This window comes from Trachemys scripta, chromosome 3, assembly GCF_013100865.1.
Source record: "Trachemys scripta elegans isolate TJP31775 chromosome 3, CAS_Tse_1.0, whole genome shotgun sequence".
Taxonomy (NCBI): Eukaryota; Metazoa; Chordata; order Testudines; family Emydidae; genus Trachemys; species Trachemys scripta.
The window spans coordinates 86366000-86385484 of NC_048300.1; the positions used below are offsets into that span (position 1 = coordinate 86366000).

General features: G+C 40.9%; 1 protein-coding gene across 1 annotated transcript in view; it reads left to right on the forward strand.

Moving 5' to 3' along the window:
- The window catches only part of PRKN (parkin RBR E3 ubiquitin protein ligase), a 1198020-nt gene extending 1184318 nt beyond the window's left edge, over positions 1 to 13702 (forward strand). Inside the window, exons 11-12 of the mRNA XM_034765264.1 lie at positions 5021 to 5138; positions 12466 to 13702. Coding sequence (XP_034621155.1) covers positions 5021 to 5138; positions 12466 to 12575 — 228 coding nt within the window. The 3' untranslated portion in view covers positions 12576 to 13702. The remainder of the gene's footprint in view (positions 1 to 5020; positions 5139 to 12465) is intronic.
- The last annotated feature ends 5783 nt before the right edge of the window (positions 13703 to 19485 follow it).

The following is a 19485-nucleotide window of genomic DNA, read 5'->3' on the forward strand; positions in this document are numbered from 1 at the left end:
ATGGGGCATGAATCATCAGGAGGAACTTGTATATGTTGTTGACCTCTCAGGTAGGCTCATTCTCATGCTAGCTTAGTTCCTGGCTCGATTTCTATGCTGAAAAACATTGCAAATAGCATTTTAGACATGGGCAGTGGGCAGGGCCGGCTCCAGGGTTTTGGCCGCCCCAAGCAGCCAAAAAAAAAAGCCGCAATCGAGATCTGCAGCGGCAATTCGGCGGGAGGTCCTACGCTCCGAGCCGGAGTGAGGGACCGCCACCGAATTACTGCCGAATAGCTGGATGTGCCACCCCTCTCTGGAGTGGCCGCCCCAAGCACCTGCTTGACAAGTGGATAATAGAGACTGGGGTGAGGGGGGGGAAGCTAAGCTTCCCCACACCTCCGCTCACAGTGGGGCTCAGAGCTCCTCTGGGCGTCCTGGGCAAATATATCTGCATCTGTCTCCAGTAGAGTTAGCCATATAGTACCATACTGCATCTCTAAGACAGCTTGGGCTTTCTGGGTCAGATCCTTAGCTGGTGTAACTCAGTGGAACTTTATTGATTTCAGTGGAGCTATTCTGATTTACAGCAGCTTTAAATCTTCTCCACAAATTCTTTGTTTCAGAGAAGACGCTGTTCTAATTAAGCATACCTTCTGGGTGTACTAGGAGAACAGGGATTTGGTGCCTGGGCACATGCTCTCTTGATCTCACTCTTTCTCAGTAAAACCTATATGAGTGTCAGGAAGTGTGCAGCATTGAACACCATTTCAAAGACCCATAAGGCAAGGAACTTCTTCAGAGTTTTTCTGCTGTGCACTAGTACCACTGAAGTCAATTTTGAAACTGATAAAAAAGGGGCATTCATCTGTTGGCAACGGATGGTCCTAGAGAAGGAGGAGGAAGGAAAATCCAGTAATTTTGCAGTATTCTTTATGATTTTTCTCTCTTTTGGCTCAGTCTGGTCACACAAACTGAAATTAAAAGACCAGAGTATGTGATAATGGACAAATCAAATGTATGTAAGAATGCTATTGGGATGGAGACAAGTAAGTCACAGAATAGCAGAAATGTTAACTCCAGTGTGTGGCTTATCAGGCTATTTCACAGTATTATGTACTTATATTGCCTTCAGAAGCCCTCAACAGTTTTTATAGTACCAGAGACTGCAATACAGGGGAGTTTTAATGATATAAAACAGAAACAAAAAGCTCACTTCTCTCCCCCTTACCTCTACTTCTACCACTGAACTGCTTCTTTCAGACCTATTTTGCTACCACCTTGACTCCTTTCCCAGCCCCTTTCTGTCCAGTGAATCTCAAAACAATCTGATCTTCCATTAGGATAATTTTCCTTTTGGACAGTGTTCTGCAGTACACTGGCAACTCCTAAGCCGTGATTGTAGATGCTCTGTAGGGCTTCCACAGGGTTCTGTAAAAAATATGAAGCCATTTATGAAGGTTATTTTGTAGCATCAAAAGTCACTCTTCACATTCCATTGACATTTTGCCTGGATCCCCTGTTTATGCATCTAAGGATTGCATTAGCCCTTTCGGGGAGTTCCCAGGTCCTTTTCTGCTCAGTAGTATTCCAGACATCATATTCTATCTGCATGTTTACACTGTGAAAAATGCTCCTTATTCTCTGCTGAGGCACTTAGAGAAGATGGAGTCAGTCCTTGGTATTTTACAGATATTCCCAATGCCATGGAAATAGTCTTTATTTTTCTATTGTTCCTCTTGTGGAATAAACTAGATGAAAATATATATGTATTCTAGCATTGTACCCAGACAACTATGTGTAAAGAATCTGGATGTTTGAGGCTGACTCATTTGGATGATATGATGTCTTTACTGATTCAGGAAGAACAGGGTCACTGTGGACCATTTCTTCACATTTATTTCCTATAACAAGTGATTTTTAACTTTGCAGTCAGAGAAGGGTAGGGAGGGTGTCTAAAGCTCTAATAGATTGAAAATATTATTCTGTTGCATCTATTTCATAATAGACTCTTTGCAGTGGAAAAACACCAGTGTAATCATTTAGACTTTTAAAAAGTCAGTTTGGTTTGTTTTATTGAATGGTATGCAAATTCATACTTGAAAGTTATTGAGTTTTTTTAAATTACTTGTAAACTGATCCTCTCCCAAATTCAAATTTGTTTTCAAAATCAAGATCAAACACAAATGACACAAATCAAGTTAACAATTTGGCATGTGAGATTTTGGCGCACCGTCTGGTATTACGAAGTCACAACAAAGAAAACTGAGATGTGGGAAAAGAACGCTTCCAAGCATTCAATCGTATAATTTTGAATTAGCTCAATTTAGGTAAAATATTGCCATTCAAGTTTTGTTGGATTGAATCAAAAAATTACACCCGTTTCTCTCTTGCAGATATTAGTCTACACACACAATAAACAATAATAGTACTTACTTATACTGTGTTTTTCATCTTTGTCTCTACAGTCAGTAGGTAATTAACTCTCACTATACTCTGTGAAGTAAATACTGTGATTCTCATTTTACAGGTCAGCAAATGGAAGCAGGGAGGTTATGTGACTTTCCTTTACCCACTAAGGGAGTCAGTATGAGAGCCAGATTAAGACTCAGGTGTTCCTAGTCATGTGCTGAAACCTCTCTCAGAGGCAGTTCAGACTGCTATCCTAGGTCATTCTACTATAAAGAGTAGACAGATGCAGGACTAATATTACATTTTCGTCACTATTTACAATAACTGCTTGTTTGTTTCTGAGAAGCTACTAATGTACAGTTGTATAGCAGTCATTTTAGAAGTGCACTGTATCTGACGCCTTCCTGTAAGATGTTGCTTAGGACACAAACAAGGCTCCGCCCATCCCTGTCTATTCTGGTGTTGTTCTTTGCACATCCTCTGTGCATCTGTGCTGGGCACCAGCAACACCCTTTTGAATCACTGAGCATTCTGAAAGTCCATGGAGTCTAAGAGGTAACAAATCACCATTCAACAGGCGAGGGCTTCCTTGCATATGCTTAATATTTGATTGGTCAAATGGATGCAGGTGCGCTAATACCACATTCCACAACTGTAGCCCGGCATGCTGCTCTTGTGGCAGAAGGAAAAAAGAAAACGAATCTCCATGGAGCTGAAAAACATTCTTGGCACATTGGGTGGAGGGGTTGCCCTTGATCTGTGGATGGATGATTACAGAAATGTTGCCTGTTTGGGAGTAACTGTTCATTACATAGAGTCACAACAGTTCAGTGGAGTGGGTGCTTTGTGTGACTCAGTTTGACAGCGGGAAACCAAAAACTGCAGAGAACAGTTGATCGGCTGTGATTCAGGCACTCCAAAGATTTGCCCTACGCGGCATTACCAACCAGAGGGTTTTCGTTATGGACCAGGGAGCGAACATGGTTGCAGCTTTCAAGTCCTATGTGTGAATAAGCTGCTCAGTGCACATTATAAATATTGTGCTTGAGCACACTACCAAACCGGGAAACCAGAAAGAGGAAGCAGTAACCAAACTTATCCACACAAGCTAATATCTCATTATGTATGTCAGGAGATTTGGACTTCAAAGCGGACTACAGAAGTCTCTGAAAATAAATGTAGAAACATAATGGAACAGCAAACTACTCACATTTAAGACAATCGAGGAGCAGTGAGACAGAGTATATGAAATTTTGACAGAAAAGGGGGATACTAAGCTCATTGATAGCTTTGATCGCAACATCTTGAGCATCTTAACAGAGTTAGCATCAGATGCACTAGAACAGTCATGATAGCCCACTCATCACGAAAGGATGAAAAAGCATTTACATACTTCTACCACTGATGAAGATAGTCTAAGTCAGCTCAAATCCAAAGCCTTGCAATGTCTCATCGAAAAGTTTGAAATCAAGCCTATGCACAGAGTAGCAGTTTTCCTGCACCCACAAATGTGGGGAATGAAAGTTTTCACTGGAGAGGAGAGACAGGAAGTTTATCAAGAGACCAAGAAGCTTGTCTCATTGCAGGAGAAAAATGTTATGCTGGTTTCATCAGGTACACAGACACCATTGCCAGAGGAGACAAAATGATCATATACAGAGTTTGAGGATTTGGATAGCGAGTGTGAAAATGACAATGATGAAGTGTCAGAGTATATCACCCTGAAGCTGACAAAGAATGAAGATGTGCAACTGTTGGAGTAGTGGAGACAACACAAGTACAACTTTCCTCTGCTCAGTCGAGTTGCACGGTCTGTGCATTCCATCCCTGCATCCAGTGCACCCTCCAAGAGAGCCTTCTCAGTCTCTGGTTACACAATTAATGAGAATCATACTTCACTTAAGCCAGAAACTGTAGATGATTTATGTTTTTACACAGTAATATTTCAAAGGAGATCAGCTATCTATTTTCCAAACCTTGAACTATAGAAGTTATTTATTGATATTACCACCCGTTTTGTTCTTGTATCATGATTTTAGGTCAGAGATAGCTAAGGCATTCTCAAATAGGGCCCCTGTGTAGATTAGGTAATTTTATATCAATCAGAAATAGGACAAACACGGGAGTCACTTTTAATGCATGCTCCATGGTGACTCTTGATATCAACACTGTACTATTTGGAGGAATCTTTTCTGTCTTTATTCTTCATCAGTTTCTTATTATTTCCTCTCCAGTATTCTTGTGCCTGTTCTCTAACCTTTGTTAGGGTAGCTTGTGCATGTAACCAGAAATATAATGTATGTGAATAAAATCTAGAACTCAAAAACAAAGGAACATGCTTCATTTTGCAAAGCAGAGGCAAATAGCTTCCTGTATAGGGACTGAGCTATCTCCATCCTGCAACTGTACTGTACATGACACAACAGTTTTCCACCATCTTAATATTTTTCTCTGTCATACCAAAATGGGTTAAATTGTGAGGCAGCAGGGGCAGGATTCCAGCAGACTTCAGTTTGGGATTTGGATTTCAGACCCTCCTGTCTGTATCACTCTAGTAAATAGCCCCAACCGTGCTACAGATCTTGATTCACTGGCTATATTGTTCTCACAGTTGCTTCTGTTTTTGCAGGGATATGTGATTGATGAGCATGCAGCCATGCAAGCACGATGGGAAGAGGCATCCAGAGAAACAATCAAGAAAACAACCAAACCATGTCCTAGTTGCCATGTACCAGTAGAAAAAAATGGTGAGTTTATTAGAGAGTAACTAACACTTGCAGTAACCTCCCTTTTTAAAATTAATTTTACAGTACAAATATCAATGTGTATATAGCCATGTGATAGAGAGAGGCACAAAAGGAGCCTAGTCTTCCCTGTAATACTGTTTCTGAATCACTTAGAATATCACCTTCCATGCAAGGATCACAAAGTGCTTTAAAACCATTGATTAAGCCTCAGAAGACTCTTGTGACTAGGTAGGCAGGTATTATCTGTTTTATAGACGGGGAAATGAGGCTCAGAGAGCCTTAAGTGATCTGCCCAAAATCAAACAGCGAGTCAGTGGAAGAATCAGGAGTCCTGATAACCAGTTCCCTGAGCAAATCACTAGTTGTGCATGTGTGAAGAGAAGCAAATGTTGACACTAGTGTGAGGTAAGTGGGCACAGAGAGGGATGAACAGACACAAGACCAGGATGTAACCCAAAGAATTAATGTGAATTACTCCAGAGTTACTATTCTTTCTCATAACATTTGTACTACAAACTATACTGAGGTATTTACCACAACCTAACTGAATGATGACATAGTGTAATGAGCTGAGATAAACCTTGTAGATGAATATAAAACCTCATTGAAATTGATGTGTGCATACACCTTTCACTTACAAAAATAATTGTGAGATAGTTAAGGAAAGGAACAGGCTGTTGAGCTTTTCCAGCCCTGAAGAGAAGGCTGGTAGCCTGCAGAGGCCCTGCCCTTGTAGAAGGAGGGTGTGACTCCCCTAAGCTAAAAGGGGGAAAAGACTGAAACTTGCACTGGAGACCCAGTGAACTCTGAAGTGGACTGTGATACTCCCAGGGCCCTGAGAAGTAAGAGAGGCCCTGATCCTGACGAAAACTGCCTACTAGGTTTTTTTCCTTTCTTTTCCTTCATACCATCACCTAACATTGATTGCTGACTGGGGGCTGTTTTGTTGTTTTATCTGGGACCTTGAGAGCAGAAGAAAGGGCCAAGAGGCCTCAGCTGGAGGGTTCAGTGTTGGCCCACGAGCAAGACACCCCCCTGCAGCACCCACTGGGGGATAATTGGACTCACATGTGTGCGCTCCCCACAAAGTTCCTACAACAAGACCTGTTAAAGTCCACCCAGGAGTTTTGGATTGTGTGGCTGCAAGGGTTTTTGCTGAATATTGGGGGGGGGGTTGTTTGTTTTCGGCAGGAGGGGGGAAGGCAGGCAGAACCCAGAAATAGAGAATAGACAAGAACAGAGAAGGCAGGAGACAGAAGTAAACAGGAAGAAAGCCAAACAATGGCCAGTAAGCGCTGTGACACCCTAGAAAAAGCTAAAGTGAGATCTTTAAGTCTAGTGTTGGCTACAGAGGCTTGAGGCTGTAAGTTAAGAAACTGCTTTTTTTGTTCTTGGTGACCTATGCACTCAGAGACACAATACTTTTAAATAAACAAGATTGCATCAAAGAAAATACCAGACTCCATCAATTTCTGCTTCCAGCAGGAACATCTCCAGAGCCCTGAACTTTGCTGAGTTGCTCGGGTCAAAAAAGGAGCAACAATATGAATATTAATTACTACTGCTGCTGCTAATTGATTACACCAGTTATTCACACAGGGCTTTACCGTCACAGAGTAAGACATGTTGCCGACCCCAAGAAGCTAAGGCTTCAGATAGGAAAAGGAGTGGAGAGATTATTAGAAGTAGGAAGAAGGGGATTTGAAGAAGGAATACATAAGGCACTTGGCAGATGGAAAGTGGGAGACTTATCCAAGCACAAAAAGTGGCAGGAATGAAAGCATAAAATCAAGAGTGGGAAAGGGGGATAGGACTTGGAGGAGTGTTGTGAGCCAGTAGGAGGAAGAGGGCAAAGAGGTAAGAAGAGGATTTAATTATTTAGAGCCTTAAAAATTAGTCTTAAAAGTACAGCTCTTGAATAGGTGTAGAAAAGACAGAAATCATCACCGTAAAGCTAGTGGCCACACTGGGAGCAGTGCTGAGGTCATGACCTTCTCATGGCTACTGTGTGCAACAGAATCTCTGTTTTAATCTACAGAAAACTACATGTTCTTTTCTCTACCAGATGCAGGAAGAACATATTTGTATTACTCCCACTAACGGTTATGGACATTGCTTGCATACACCACTCAGCTCAAGAAGAGAATAGACCACGTATTTTTTTCTGTGCATTACTGTAAAGAGAATTGTTACACAAACTGTCTATAAACAGGACAGAACTATCCCTTGTTTGTAACCCAACCCATGTCAAGGCCAAGGGGTGTGACAGAATGCAAAATCCCCAAGAAATAGTAGCAAGTTAGGAATTCTTAGTGTACTGGAACTGAGGCGTGAAGTATAAAAAGGTGCTGTGCTTGCTTCATCCTCTGATAACTGGTACAGTACGTTCCAGCTTCTGTGCTGATATTTGCTGACTGCTTGCAACCCATTGTTCCCAGTGTAATGTTACCCATAATCTACAGATTTATATTTTGGTCAAGTTTTTCTTGGTACAAAATCAAAAGGCTGCTAATGCATCCTTTAACAGTACAGCCTTGTTTAGCACATTCTGTTTTATCATGTATCGATGTAAGGAATCATTGATGTTAAAAAATAAAGTGAGATTCCAGCAGAACTCTACACTTTATTTTGTTCTGCTTCAAATTACTTTGTTGGAAAATGTAACCATTTTGTCAAGAAGAAATTTCTTACATTTCTCTACACTGTATGAATGAGGAATATCCAAACTACCACCTACAAATTAGATGTTTCCCTACTGGCTGGTGAAAGCCAGAAAATGACAGTGTCCACTGCTAACAGAAATGATCAGTGCCTCCCCCTGAGAAGCAAACCTATTAGTTTTCCTAAAAAATGGAATAATCTGTCTAATTCTTTTTTTAAAAAAAAATCTGATACCTCCTCAGCAGGACTGGCTGCTGTGAACACATCATCCCTGTGCTCAAATCCCTCCACTTGCTCCAGCCCCACTTCCATTATCAGTTGAAGGCCTTGGGTCTTTATCTGCAAAGCCATCAACAGGTCAAGATCCAGCTCCATCAGTTCATTCCACAACCTGTCAAAACAGATGCAGTCCTCTGGGACAATTAGCTTTATAAAGCACAGGATCAAATGCTTTTGAGCTGAGAAATAAAGCTGTGACTGGGATCCCAGGGGAGCCTGCTGAGGTCACTCAATTAGGGTGAACTGCAAAGCACGGGGCAGGCAATACCCAAAGCTAGTGGATATTCCAATACTTAGATTTACCAAGCCAACACAAAACAGCTTCTGGTATACCTCACTGGTTACTCAGAAATCAATAACACAATTCCCTTAAAGTAACGCAGCCTCAGGCCTATATCTAGTCACCCAAATCAGATATGATGAGGATTAATGAAAATCTTATTAATCATATAAAAGAAAAGGTTCTACCAATCCCAAAGGATCGGATACATTACCTCCCAGGTTAATGAATATTCCAGGTCTTACCCAAATACACGCTTACAGCCAATTCTTATTAACTAAACTAAAATTTATTTAAAAAGAAAAGAGAGACAGAGTATGTTTAAAAGATCAATATATATACAGACATGAGTTCAATTCTTGAGGTTCAGCAGAGATGGTGAGTTTTGTAGTTCCAAAGAGTTTTTAGAATTTAGTCCACAGGTTATAGTCCAATGTCCAATATCATATTAGGGTGTTCCAGCTTAACTGGGATCTCAATCTTGTAACTCAAACTTCCCCTGATGAAGCTTAAGCATATTTGAGGTGACAGGATCAGGATCCAAGGCTCTTTTATACCATTTTCTAGCAGCCGTACAGTCCTGGGTAAACAGTAGGCTTTTGATGTAACCTTCTGTTTCCTGAGCACCACCAGTAATTAATTACACAAATTAACATAGGGCAATTTATCCATTAGGCAGTCTATCACAAACTTCAAAGAGGCATATAGACAATGACATTATTTCACCCAAGATTCAGCTAAATGTTAATATTCCCTTTTGATCTCTGAATTAATAGTTATAGTGACAGAGAGGAACTGTCTGTTTATATGTCGATCATTTATGAGTACACTCAGACAATTAGTACACGTCTAAGTTCTAACAATATAGGTTTGCATTTCAAAGTTCTAGCCAATCTAACATTGACTGGCCCTAATTACCATTCACATACCTTTCTAACATGACTTTAAAGGTTGGCTTTGGGTCATTCAGCCTACAAGCTGTTTAATACATGCCAGAAAGGGTTATACGTTGTATAAGATTCATTGCAAATATATAACAGTGGTAGCAATAATGATTTGCATGGTTATATTTTAATTAGACAAAGTCACAAAAGCATTTTGAGTCAAAGGGGTTCTGCTATGGAAGGAGCTTCCAGAGGAGATTAGTCCAGTGTGGAGCTAGATCATCTTCAAGGTGTGCTGTAAGACTCTCCTATTTAATAAAGCTTTCCCAACATAACTGGGATGATTTATAGCAATATATATATAACACTCATAGAGGATAGACACACACCACAAACAACGACTCCTATAGCTCAGAATGAGGAAGAGCAGAAGACTACCTGGAGTCTATTAAGAACCTCATTATCTAAAATACTGTATCTCAAAAGTGCTTAGATACTACAGTGATGGGCATGATAAGAAACCCTAAGATAAATAGAATACCATCAGACACTGAAAAAAAAATCAAAATAGTGTATGTTCTTCTAGTGGTTCTCAAACTTGGGCCGTCGCTTGTTCAGGGAAAGCCCCTGGCAGGCCGGGCTGGTTTGTTTACCTGCCGTGTCCGCAGGTTCAGCCGATCATGGCTCCCACTGGCCATGGTTCGCCACTCCCTGAACAAGCGGTGGCCCAAGTTTGAGAACCACTGTTCTAGGCACTGTCAACTCTCACTTGTCTACACTTTGAACTGTATTCTTTCTTTCCACAGCAGTGATTTCAGATTGTCAGTTTATTTAAACGAAACCATGAGTCTTTAGTCTACCCTTTTAATTTTATCCATCATCTCTGTTCAGTGTTTATCCCTCCCCATTGTACTCACACACACAACCTTACACAGCTGTGTGTTGAAATCAGGAAACCCCCACATGCAGGATCTACAGACCTGGCAAGTGGAAACCTCACTGTTAAAGCTGGTCAGTAAAAGTTTGATGGAATAGTTTTCCACTCAAAAATGCAGTTTGGTTGAAATCAAAAACACTTTCTTTTCTGGGGAAAAAAAAATCCAAGCTACCACCTATAAATTAGATCCATTTTGACATTGTCAGAACAAACGTTTTTTATTTCCTTTTTGACTTTTCATTTCAGATTTTATTACTTGGTTGTGTATTATAAAATAAGAAAATCAAAAATGAATTGTTTTGATTTTATTTGAACAAAATGTTTCGATCAATCCAAAATGAATGTTTTTTCTGGAATTTTCTTTTGTGGAGAATTTCACAATGTTTGGGTTTCATTTTGAATTGGCATGAAAACAAGATTTAGAATCTTGAAATCTTCCACGTAATAAAATGTTCATTCTTTGTACATCTCTACTTGCAGGTGATTAGCCTGTAGAATTGTAGGTTTTCCTGAAAGAATAATACCAGTACAGTTTGTCAGAGTTAGACTCAGGACTCCTAGTTTGTCAGACCATTCTGTTTTATTAGCACAGCGTTCTGCTAATACATTCAGATAATGTGAGCCCCCATGCAAGATTCAAACAGTCTTATTTATACAGATAAAAGGGTGCGAACTAAACAAAGGGACAGAGAGAGCAAAATTGTAAAATTTGCCTGGGGCACAATATGCATCTCCTGCTTCCTTATTAACTCTTATCGATCTAAGGCTAATGCTTCACCAATCGCCCTTAATTGGAGCAATTGATTAACAGTTAATGTCTGCTTTCCTGACATCTGGATTGCAGCATTTCTCATTTCTACTTAAAGGTACATACAGCATTCTTTAATTCATTCTATTTCTTTCATATAATTCATTTCACTTTCACAATTTTTTGCTATTAAATATAAACAAGGATAAAAATATCCAGTTCTCTGTAGACATCCTAATTACCCAATTTGTCCTAAAATGTGTCACATCGGTAAGGGTAATATACCTTATCTACACAATAGGCATCTAAATACAAAAGTTTGCATAGTCTTTGGCTCTTCTGTGTTTACAAGAGATTATATTAGCCATCTGGAGTTTAATCTATGTATAATTCCAGTGTAAGAAAGAGATCATGATATATTGTCATGACTTTTATTTTCAGCATTTGTTTAGATTGTACATTTATGCTTGAGTTAGGAGATTTCATTTTATAGTTGACATAGTTACCATTTGGGCTGGTCTACACTGGGGTGGGGGATTGATCCAAGATACACAACTTCAGCTACTCGCGTAGCTGAAGTCGAAGTATCTTGGATCAAATTACCTGGGGTCCACACGGCGCGGGATTGACGGCCGCAGCTCCCCCATCGATTGCACTACTGCCGCTCGCTCTGGTGGAGTTCCAGAGTCGACGGTGAGCGCGTTCGGGGATCAATATATCGCGTCTTAACGAGATGTGATATATCGATTCCAGATAAATCGATTGCTACCTGCCAATACGGCAGGTAGTGAAGACGTACCCTTTGACATGCATTGCTTTAATGACCATTGGCTACTTTTAATGTATAGCCATTTAAAAAAAACATGATTAAAGGCAGAGACATGGAGATTAAGTTACTCAAAGTACAGGGGAATGCAAAACACTTAACAAAAAACATAGGAAAGATACCAACATGATTAAAAGAATCCTCCAGATATAAAGAATGCCATTCAGCTTTAACTGCTAGTGGCATTTTGAGATAAATATCAATCCATCACTAAAATCTGGATATCTGGATGTATTCTGTTTGCAATTTCACAGCTGTTAAATCCAAACTCCGGTTAAGAACTGAATTTTAATCCACTCTTATCAGCTCCTCATCTAGTTGTGAGCTATTTCGAAGGACCAGATTTCACTTAGTCCTTACATGATTAGTTGAGGAGGTTACAAGAATCCTTCTGTCCTCCTCAATACCTTGCACAGTCTCTTTAAGGGTCAGCAGAGCTGCAGTCCTTACTCCTCCAACCTGTGGAGCATGACCAGCTTGCAGAGAGGAGCAAGCCACATCCAACAAAGGGGTATAGTGACAGGTATTGGAGCGCTCCAGGAAGGGATTCAGCAGTTCTGCACCACCCCTTACTCCATAGATGAGCTTAATGGGCATAATCTACTACTTAGAAATAAATTTCAAGGACCCTGGGTTAACAGGCTTATACACATTCTCCTTACATTGTTTGCTAAGCCCCAAAGACAGTTTTGTCTTCTTTGCTTTTTTGCAGGTGGATGCATGCACATGAAATGTCCCCAAGCTCAATGCAGATTTGAATGGTGCTGGAACTGTGGTTTGGAGTGGAACAGGACCTGCATGGGAGACCACTGGTTTGACTAATAGTTCAGTAGTGCTAAGAACAGCCAACCACTTGATTGTTGTCTGGGTCAAATCCTGAACTTATTGCTTAGGTATAACTCCCATTGGCTTCTGGATCAAGAAGTTCAGAATCAGGCCTACTGTTTGTTTGTTTATTTAATTGTATATCAGAGCACACTAAAAATTAAGCTAAGGTAATCTTAAGAGTTTTAAACCCACAAAGGCAGGAGAAATTCAGGCGGCCAGACTCACTAGTGCTGGCACAGGAGGGGTAAATTACATCTCCCTGCACCAGAGCACCCTACTGGTATATAGGGCAGGCAACGTCACCACCAGCAACTCTCCTTGGGTTTCTGTTCTTTCAGTTATGATCAGGGCTCCATAAATCTCACTGGCAAAAGCAGCAATGGGGGTATGCACTGAATCAGAGCTGCCCTTTCTCAGTTAGCACAATCCAATTTGGGGGAAATTCTGGCTCTTTACATCTCCCCTAGTGGAAGGGAGACTGTGGCAATTTTCTGCCTTTGCAGTCTTCTTCCCTGACAGATTATCAGCTGGGGCCCTGACTCTGACCCAGAGTCTTAGTAGAAACAGCAGACTTAGACATCCTAGTTGTGCCTGTATATTTGAAACATACGTTATGAAAAATCACTCAATATATTCCGTACAGATTCATATCATATGCAGCTTTTACAGGATTAGTAAAAGATGCAGATTCAGCCTTAACTCTGAATGTATTTGCTGTGCTGGCTGCAAGTCAGAGTAACGGTGTTATATGAGCAAAATTCCTGAGATTTTGTTTCTTTTGTTTTGCTTACCGCAATATTTTTGGCATGCTATTGGGGCAGCTTCTTGGGGCTTATTATCACAATGGTGGTTCTGTGGAGATTTATTAGGATTTGGGTGTAATTATGAAAATGTGTTCACTGCATAAACAATCAAGGCACCTGCATTCATTTTGGTGAGTGCATGTTAATAGGCGTGCACCAGGTATTTGCCACACCTCAAAATCTGAACATCCTTCCTATCTCACCTGCTTTAAACTGTTTTGGTTTGTGTTTTTTTTTAAATACCAAAAGGCCGGTCATAGGCTATGTAAAGATTTGCACAGCTCAAATTACAAAAGAAGAATAAAGCAGTTGAAATGAGTGGACTTTTGTGCTCCTTATTGTACTTTCTGCACTTGAATATAATATAAATGAGTAAAAAGATTTTGGACCTGATCCTTAGCTGGTGTAGATTGTTGATTTATACTAGTTGAGAATCTGGCGCTTTGATTAAGAACTTCTTTATTAGAAGAAAATAAATTCTAGGGCTAAGAACTTCATGATCCAAGTCTGAATCATTGGATTTTTTTGTTTGTTTGTTTGTTTGCTTTATGGCATCTGAAAATAAGTGTTACTGTTATCAATCCAGGTAGATACAGGGAGCATGGGTTTCCTACTTGATCATGACTTTGAGGAAACACATGAGAGCATTCAGTCATCTCTGGGGGTCATTACATAAAAAGTATATTGGGGATGATAAAACTGAGTAAATGTAGAGAATAGAAAGAGAGAAAAGGCACAGAGGAGCAGAAAGTGTGAGGAAAGGAAAGAAGAGAATGTTTAAGAAAAGAGAACAAAAGGTTAATTGTTTAAGATCCATTGTCCACCAGGGCTCTGGAGAACCAAAATGTACATGAAACTGGCTGCATTAAAGTTTGGATTGCAGTAGTGTAATGCAGCCTAGCACATTCAAAATGTATCGTCTTAATGGGGTATTTTATTATTCAGATCTCTATTCCTTGATTTGATTTCATGCACTAGGGTATATTTTGTAATTAACATGGCCTTTTGTCAACTGGCTAGCGATAATCACACTGCATCCAACAAAAGTAATGCTTATTTTTATGCAGCATGACTTGGGAAGTCATCACTACAGTGCTTAATTTGTGCCAGGGCTGAGCCCCAGCACCTCTAGGTTTGGCAGTTCATAGCCCCGGCACCTCTGGTGTCCGGCTTCATGCGTCAGTTATGAAAGGGAAAAAAAAGTTGCTTGAGCCCCAGTACCTCTTTCAGTACAAATTCAGCCCTGCGTCGCTATATTTCATATCAACAAATATTTGGATCAAGCTGAGGCCCAACTCTCTTTCCCACATTTACTTAACATATTTCTTACAGAGGAAAGACAATGTGGCTATAAAGTGAGTTTCACCGGGATAGCACTATCCCTCGAGGGTTAATGTCTCAGTTATAATGCATCGAAATATGTAGTTTATGGCTCTGATTCAAATTCTATTGCAGTCAGTGGGCTTCGGAGCAGCCTCTATAGTTATTTTTGGGATCCCAGTAGAGTAGGGTGACCAGACAGCAAGTGTGAAAAATCGGGACAGGGGATGGGGGGGTATAGAATCATAGAATATCAGGGTTGGAAGGGACCTCAGGAGGTCATCTAGTCCAACCCCCTGCTCAAAGCAGGACCAATTCCCAACTAAATCATCCCACCCAGGGCTTTGTCAAGCCGGGCCTTAAAAACCTCCAAGGACGGAGATTCCACCACCTCCCTAGGTAACCCATTCCAGTGCTTCACCACCCTCCTAGTGAAATAGTGTTTCCTAATATCCAACCTAGACCTCCCCCACTGCAACTTGAGACCATTGCTCCTTGTTCTGTCAGGTAATAGGAGCCTATCTAAGAAAAAGACCCAAAAATCGGGACTGTCCCTATAAAATTGGGACATCTGGTCACCCTACAGTAGAGGAAGTTTCTGAGTAATAAGATTAGAAACAGACTTGTCAGAGGTTTGGGATTATGAACGTTTGTCCAAGATATAATCGGGGGAGAAAGGACGATTAAAGAAAGGGGTACAGGATTTGTGCTGCATCATTTGTTTTCAAGGCCCGACTCTGTAACTGTTCCCCACATGTAACTCTCATTGAAATCAATAAGCCTTATGCACATATCGCAACTGCAGAATTAGGCTCTAGGGACCATATTCTGCTTGCCTTCCTCACTTGGAGGTTTTTAAGAACAGGTTAGACAAACACCTGTCAGAGATGGTTTAGGTGTCCTTAATCCTGGCTCAGTGCAGGGGACTGGACCTCTTGAGTTCCTTTCCAGCCCTACATTACTGTGATTCTAGTTTCTTGAGACTACTGTTTCCTTGGCCCTTGGTGGAGTCTGGAACTGAGATGTTTCTGAGGACGGCTGATTCAGGCAGTGTTTTTGTCCTCATAAGTGTCTCATCTCTCTTGGTCTCTGCCCTGGCATTTTCCATGTAGTCCTTTCAGGCAACATACGTGGTCTTATAGGTGCCAGCTTCCTCATTTCCCTGGGGGTTCTCAACCCCCATCCTGCCCCAGGCCCTGCCCCCACTCCATCTATTCCCCCAAGGCCCCACCTCCATCCTGCCTCTTCCTGCTTCATCCCTGCCCTGCCTCTTCTCACCCCATTACGCCCCTTCCCCCCAGCATTCCCCCTCCACCCCCTGCGTCTCTTGCACGCTGCTGAAAGCTGATCTACAGCAGGTGGGAGGCGCTGGGAGGGAGTGAAGGAGCTGATTGGGGCCCGCTGGCAGGTGGGAAGCATTGGGACAGAGGGGGAGGAGCTGACTGGGGCCAGCCGGTGAGCGGGAGGCACTGGAGGGGGGAGAAAGAAGAGCTGGTCTGCGGGGCTGCCGGTGGATGCTGAGCACCCACTATTTTTTTCCATGGGTGCTCCAGCCCTGGAGTTGGTGCTTATGCATGGTCTTGTATTAGCAGCAGGCTTAGGATTTTGCCAAGGATAAGAGCTCTGGCTGGGCACACTCTTCCCCTTTGAAACTCCCTCTCTGACTCTCCAAAACTTCTGTGCTGCTTTTCCTCAGCCTTTTATTCCCCATACTCTGGCGGGGGAGTTTCTGTTTTCTGATTTATTCAAAAGGTGTCTGGTGACCTTTCTGGCCTCTATTTTGTACTTTGCAAAGAAATTACTTTTTTGTTGCTCTGGCACTTGGGATTAAAGCCATTACTTCAATCAGAAGGCTTTCAGTCCATTTTCCCTTCTGGAGTCCCTGTTGCAAGTGGGACAGGATTTCTATGAGCCTCCTTGACTCTATGGTGCCTTCACTCTACACTGGTTATATGAACCATCTTGATTGTCAGGACTGAAATACCAAACACCAGGTAGGTTACCCAGAAAATCGCATCTTTAAATATACAGACTTTTGCTAAAACAGACTATTCTATACAGCATTGTTTCCTGAAGTGTGGGCTGTACCCCCAGTAAGGGGGAGGGGAGTCTGGACAGATCTCTTAGTTGTTCTCAAGAGCGTCAGCTTTTATTTTATTTTTTAAAAGTAAGTGTCTATCTGTTATGGTTGCAAAGAAAATCTTCAAAACAAGAAGTTCAACTGATGCAGAGAAGCTGCCTGAATTTGCAGAGAGCCTGGAAAAATTACTCCGAGGTGAAAACTTCTCCATTCATTTCAGTGGATGCTAACTCAGATTCTAGGAGGGATACACTTTAAAGGTGAGCACTATTAACTATTTCATTGTTAATTAAAGCATGAGAGGAAGTATCATATTGTAGATCAACCTTAACATTTTCCACAATGGGGAAAGATGCTAAGAATTATCTGAGGTAGCTTGCATCTGAAGAAGTGAGGTTCTTACCCACGAAAGCTTATGCTCCCAGTACTTCTGTTAGTCTCAAAGGTGCCACAGGACCCTCTGTTGCTTTTTACAGATTCAGACTAACACGGCTACTCCTCTGATACCTGAGGTAGGTGGGGAAGCAGACGTGATTTCATTTCCCTGAAAGGGGGATTCAGCTTTCAAAAGTTTGGGAACCCTGTTGTAAAGGGACACTATTAACCGTTGTTTTCCTGACCTGCTGTGAGACCCTCCACTCCCTGCACCTCACTTTTCCCATCTGTCAAAGGGGAATAATTATATTACCCGCCCTTTGTAAAGTGCTTTTAAAATCCACAACAAAAATATATATATATAAATGCCAAATATTGTTTTTTAAATTCATTTTCAATATTATTCTAACTCACTAACCTTCTCACCCTTCCAATATTTTCAAAAATTTGGAAATCAACTTAAGTGTTTGGGCAAAATTATTTACATGTTATGTGCATTTTTTTAAAAAACATTAAAAGTACAATTCATTACAAATATTATTTTCAGTGAACAGATGTTCAATTTGGATTAAAACTGCAATCACTCATCTTATTTTTAGACTAAGTACTCTTCAAACCTGACACTGCTATTCTGAAGCTTGAACATCATTGAAAGGAAGTAGAGTGGAGAATTGCGTATGTCAGATTTTTTTTTTTTTTTTGGATTTGCTCATAATAACAAAGTGATTTTTAACAACTATCCATCTATCTCAGACTTTGTAACCCATACATTACTTTAAGATGTACTGTGGGAAATGATAATTATATAATCCTATATGAACATATAGTACACCTCTACCCCGATATAACGCTGTCCTCGGGAGCCAAAAAATCTTACTGCATTATAGGTGAAACCGCGTTATATTGAACTTGCTTTGATATGCCAGAGCGTGCAGCCCCGCCCCCCTGGAGCACTGCTTTATCTCATTATATCCGAATTCATGTTATATTGGGTCGCGTTATATCAGGGTAGAGGTGTATACACCCTACAACTCCACTGAACTGATGGTATACGCACACTGGGCCTGATCCTGATCTCACTGATGTTGGTATAACTAGATGGGCTTCAGTGGCATTACTCTGGATTTATACCCATGTAAATATTGGAATCAGGCCTAGTATATTACTCCCTTTCCCCCAGAAATTACCATAACAATGAATGGAGAAACTATCCTTTTGATGCCTGTTGGTAATGGCAAAAAGCCTGATTCAAATAAAGAGAAGCCAATAAGAGTCTTTCCGTTGTTTAAAGGGGCTTTGGATCAGGCTAATAAAACTCCTCAATTCTAAAATATTTCAGATCCAGCCAAGGGATCCAATCCAAAGCCCACTGAAGTCAATGAAAAGACTCAGTGGCTTCCACGCTGTCAGGACAGAATTTAGGACACCGGCGGGACAGTCTTGGCAATCATGCACTGCTACTTCCTATGCACATTTTGTTTCCAGAGCTATCTGTTCTATGCTCTTCACAAGCACTAAGACTTGCTCTTGTAGTGCAGTCTGGATGCAATTTAGTTTGTGTTAAATGGATTATATACAGGATGTATAATGAAATATTCAATAATTATCCCTATAATCATTCAACCCTACAACAACAAAGAAAATCTCTAATACTTAATTCCAGTTAATTAGCAATGAAATCTGAACACTTGGTAGATTAAGAATCCAAAAGCTAGTCTCCTTAAGGACAGAGAATATCTCATACCTTAGCATAGATAATATTTGGGTGCCATGATTTTGACTAAAATTGTTTTTATAAGTAAGGTTGCCTGTGTCACAAACTGCAAAACAAATAATTCCATTTTGAACTAGCTGTAAATCTAATCCAATATATTGTACTTTAGAACAATACTACAGTCATACTGGAAATACTTATTTAATGAAGCCAAGGGAATACATTGGAAGTATTCACTTCCACCTGTTAGAAAAGAAAAATCACAATTTCTCCAGACAGAAGACTTAAGACTCCTTGCGTATGTGCATTTTGGCCCCAGTGGGAAGTGCAAAGCCATATGATAGCAACACATTGTGCTTACCGTCTTTTATTCAAGGATCTCTAAGCATTTTACTAAATTGGGTAAAGTATTCTCATTTTGCATATGGGAGACTGAGGCACTGAGAGATTAACATCCCTCTGTGCATGGAGTTACCGTTGACATCATGGAGTGTTCCACTTTTAGGAGGTTTGCAGGTTCAAGTCATTTGTGCCTTACCTAGGGGTACACAGTGACTTAAAATCAAAGCCAGGAAGAGAACCAATGTCTCCTTATGCCTCGTTTGCTGCTCA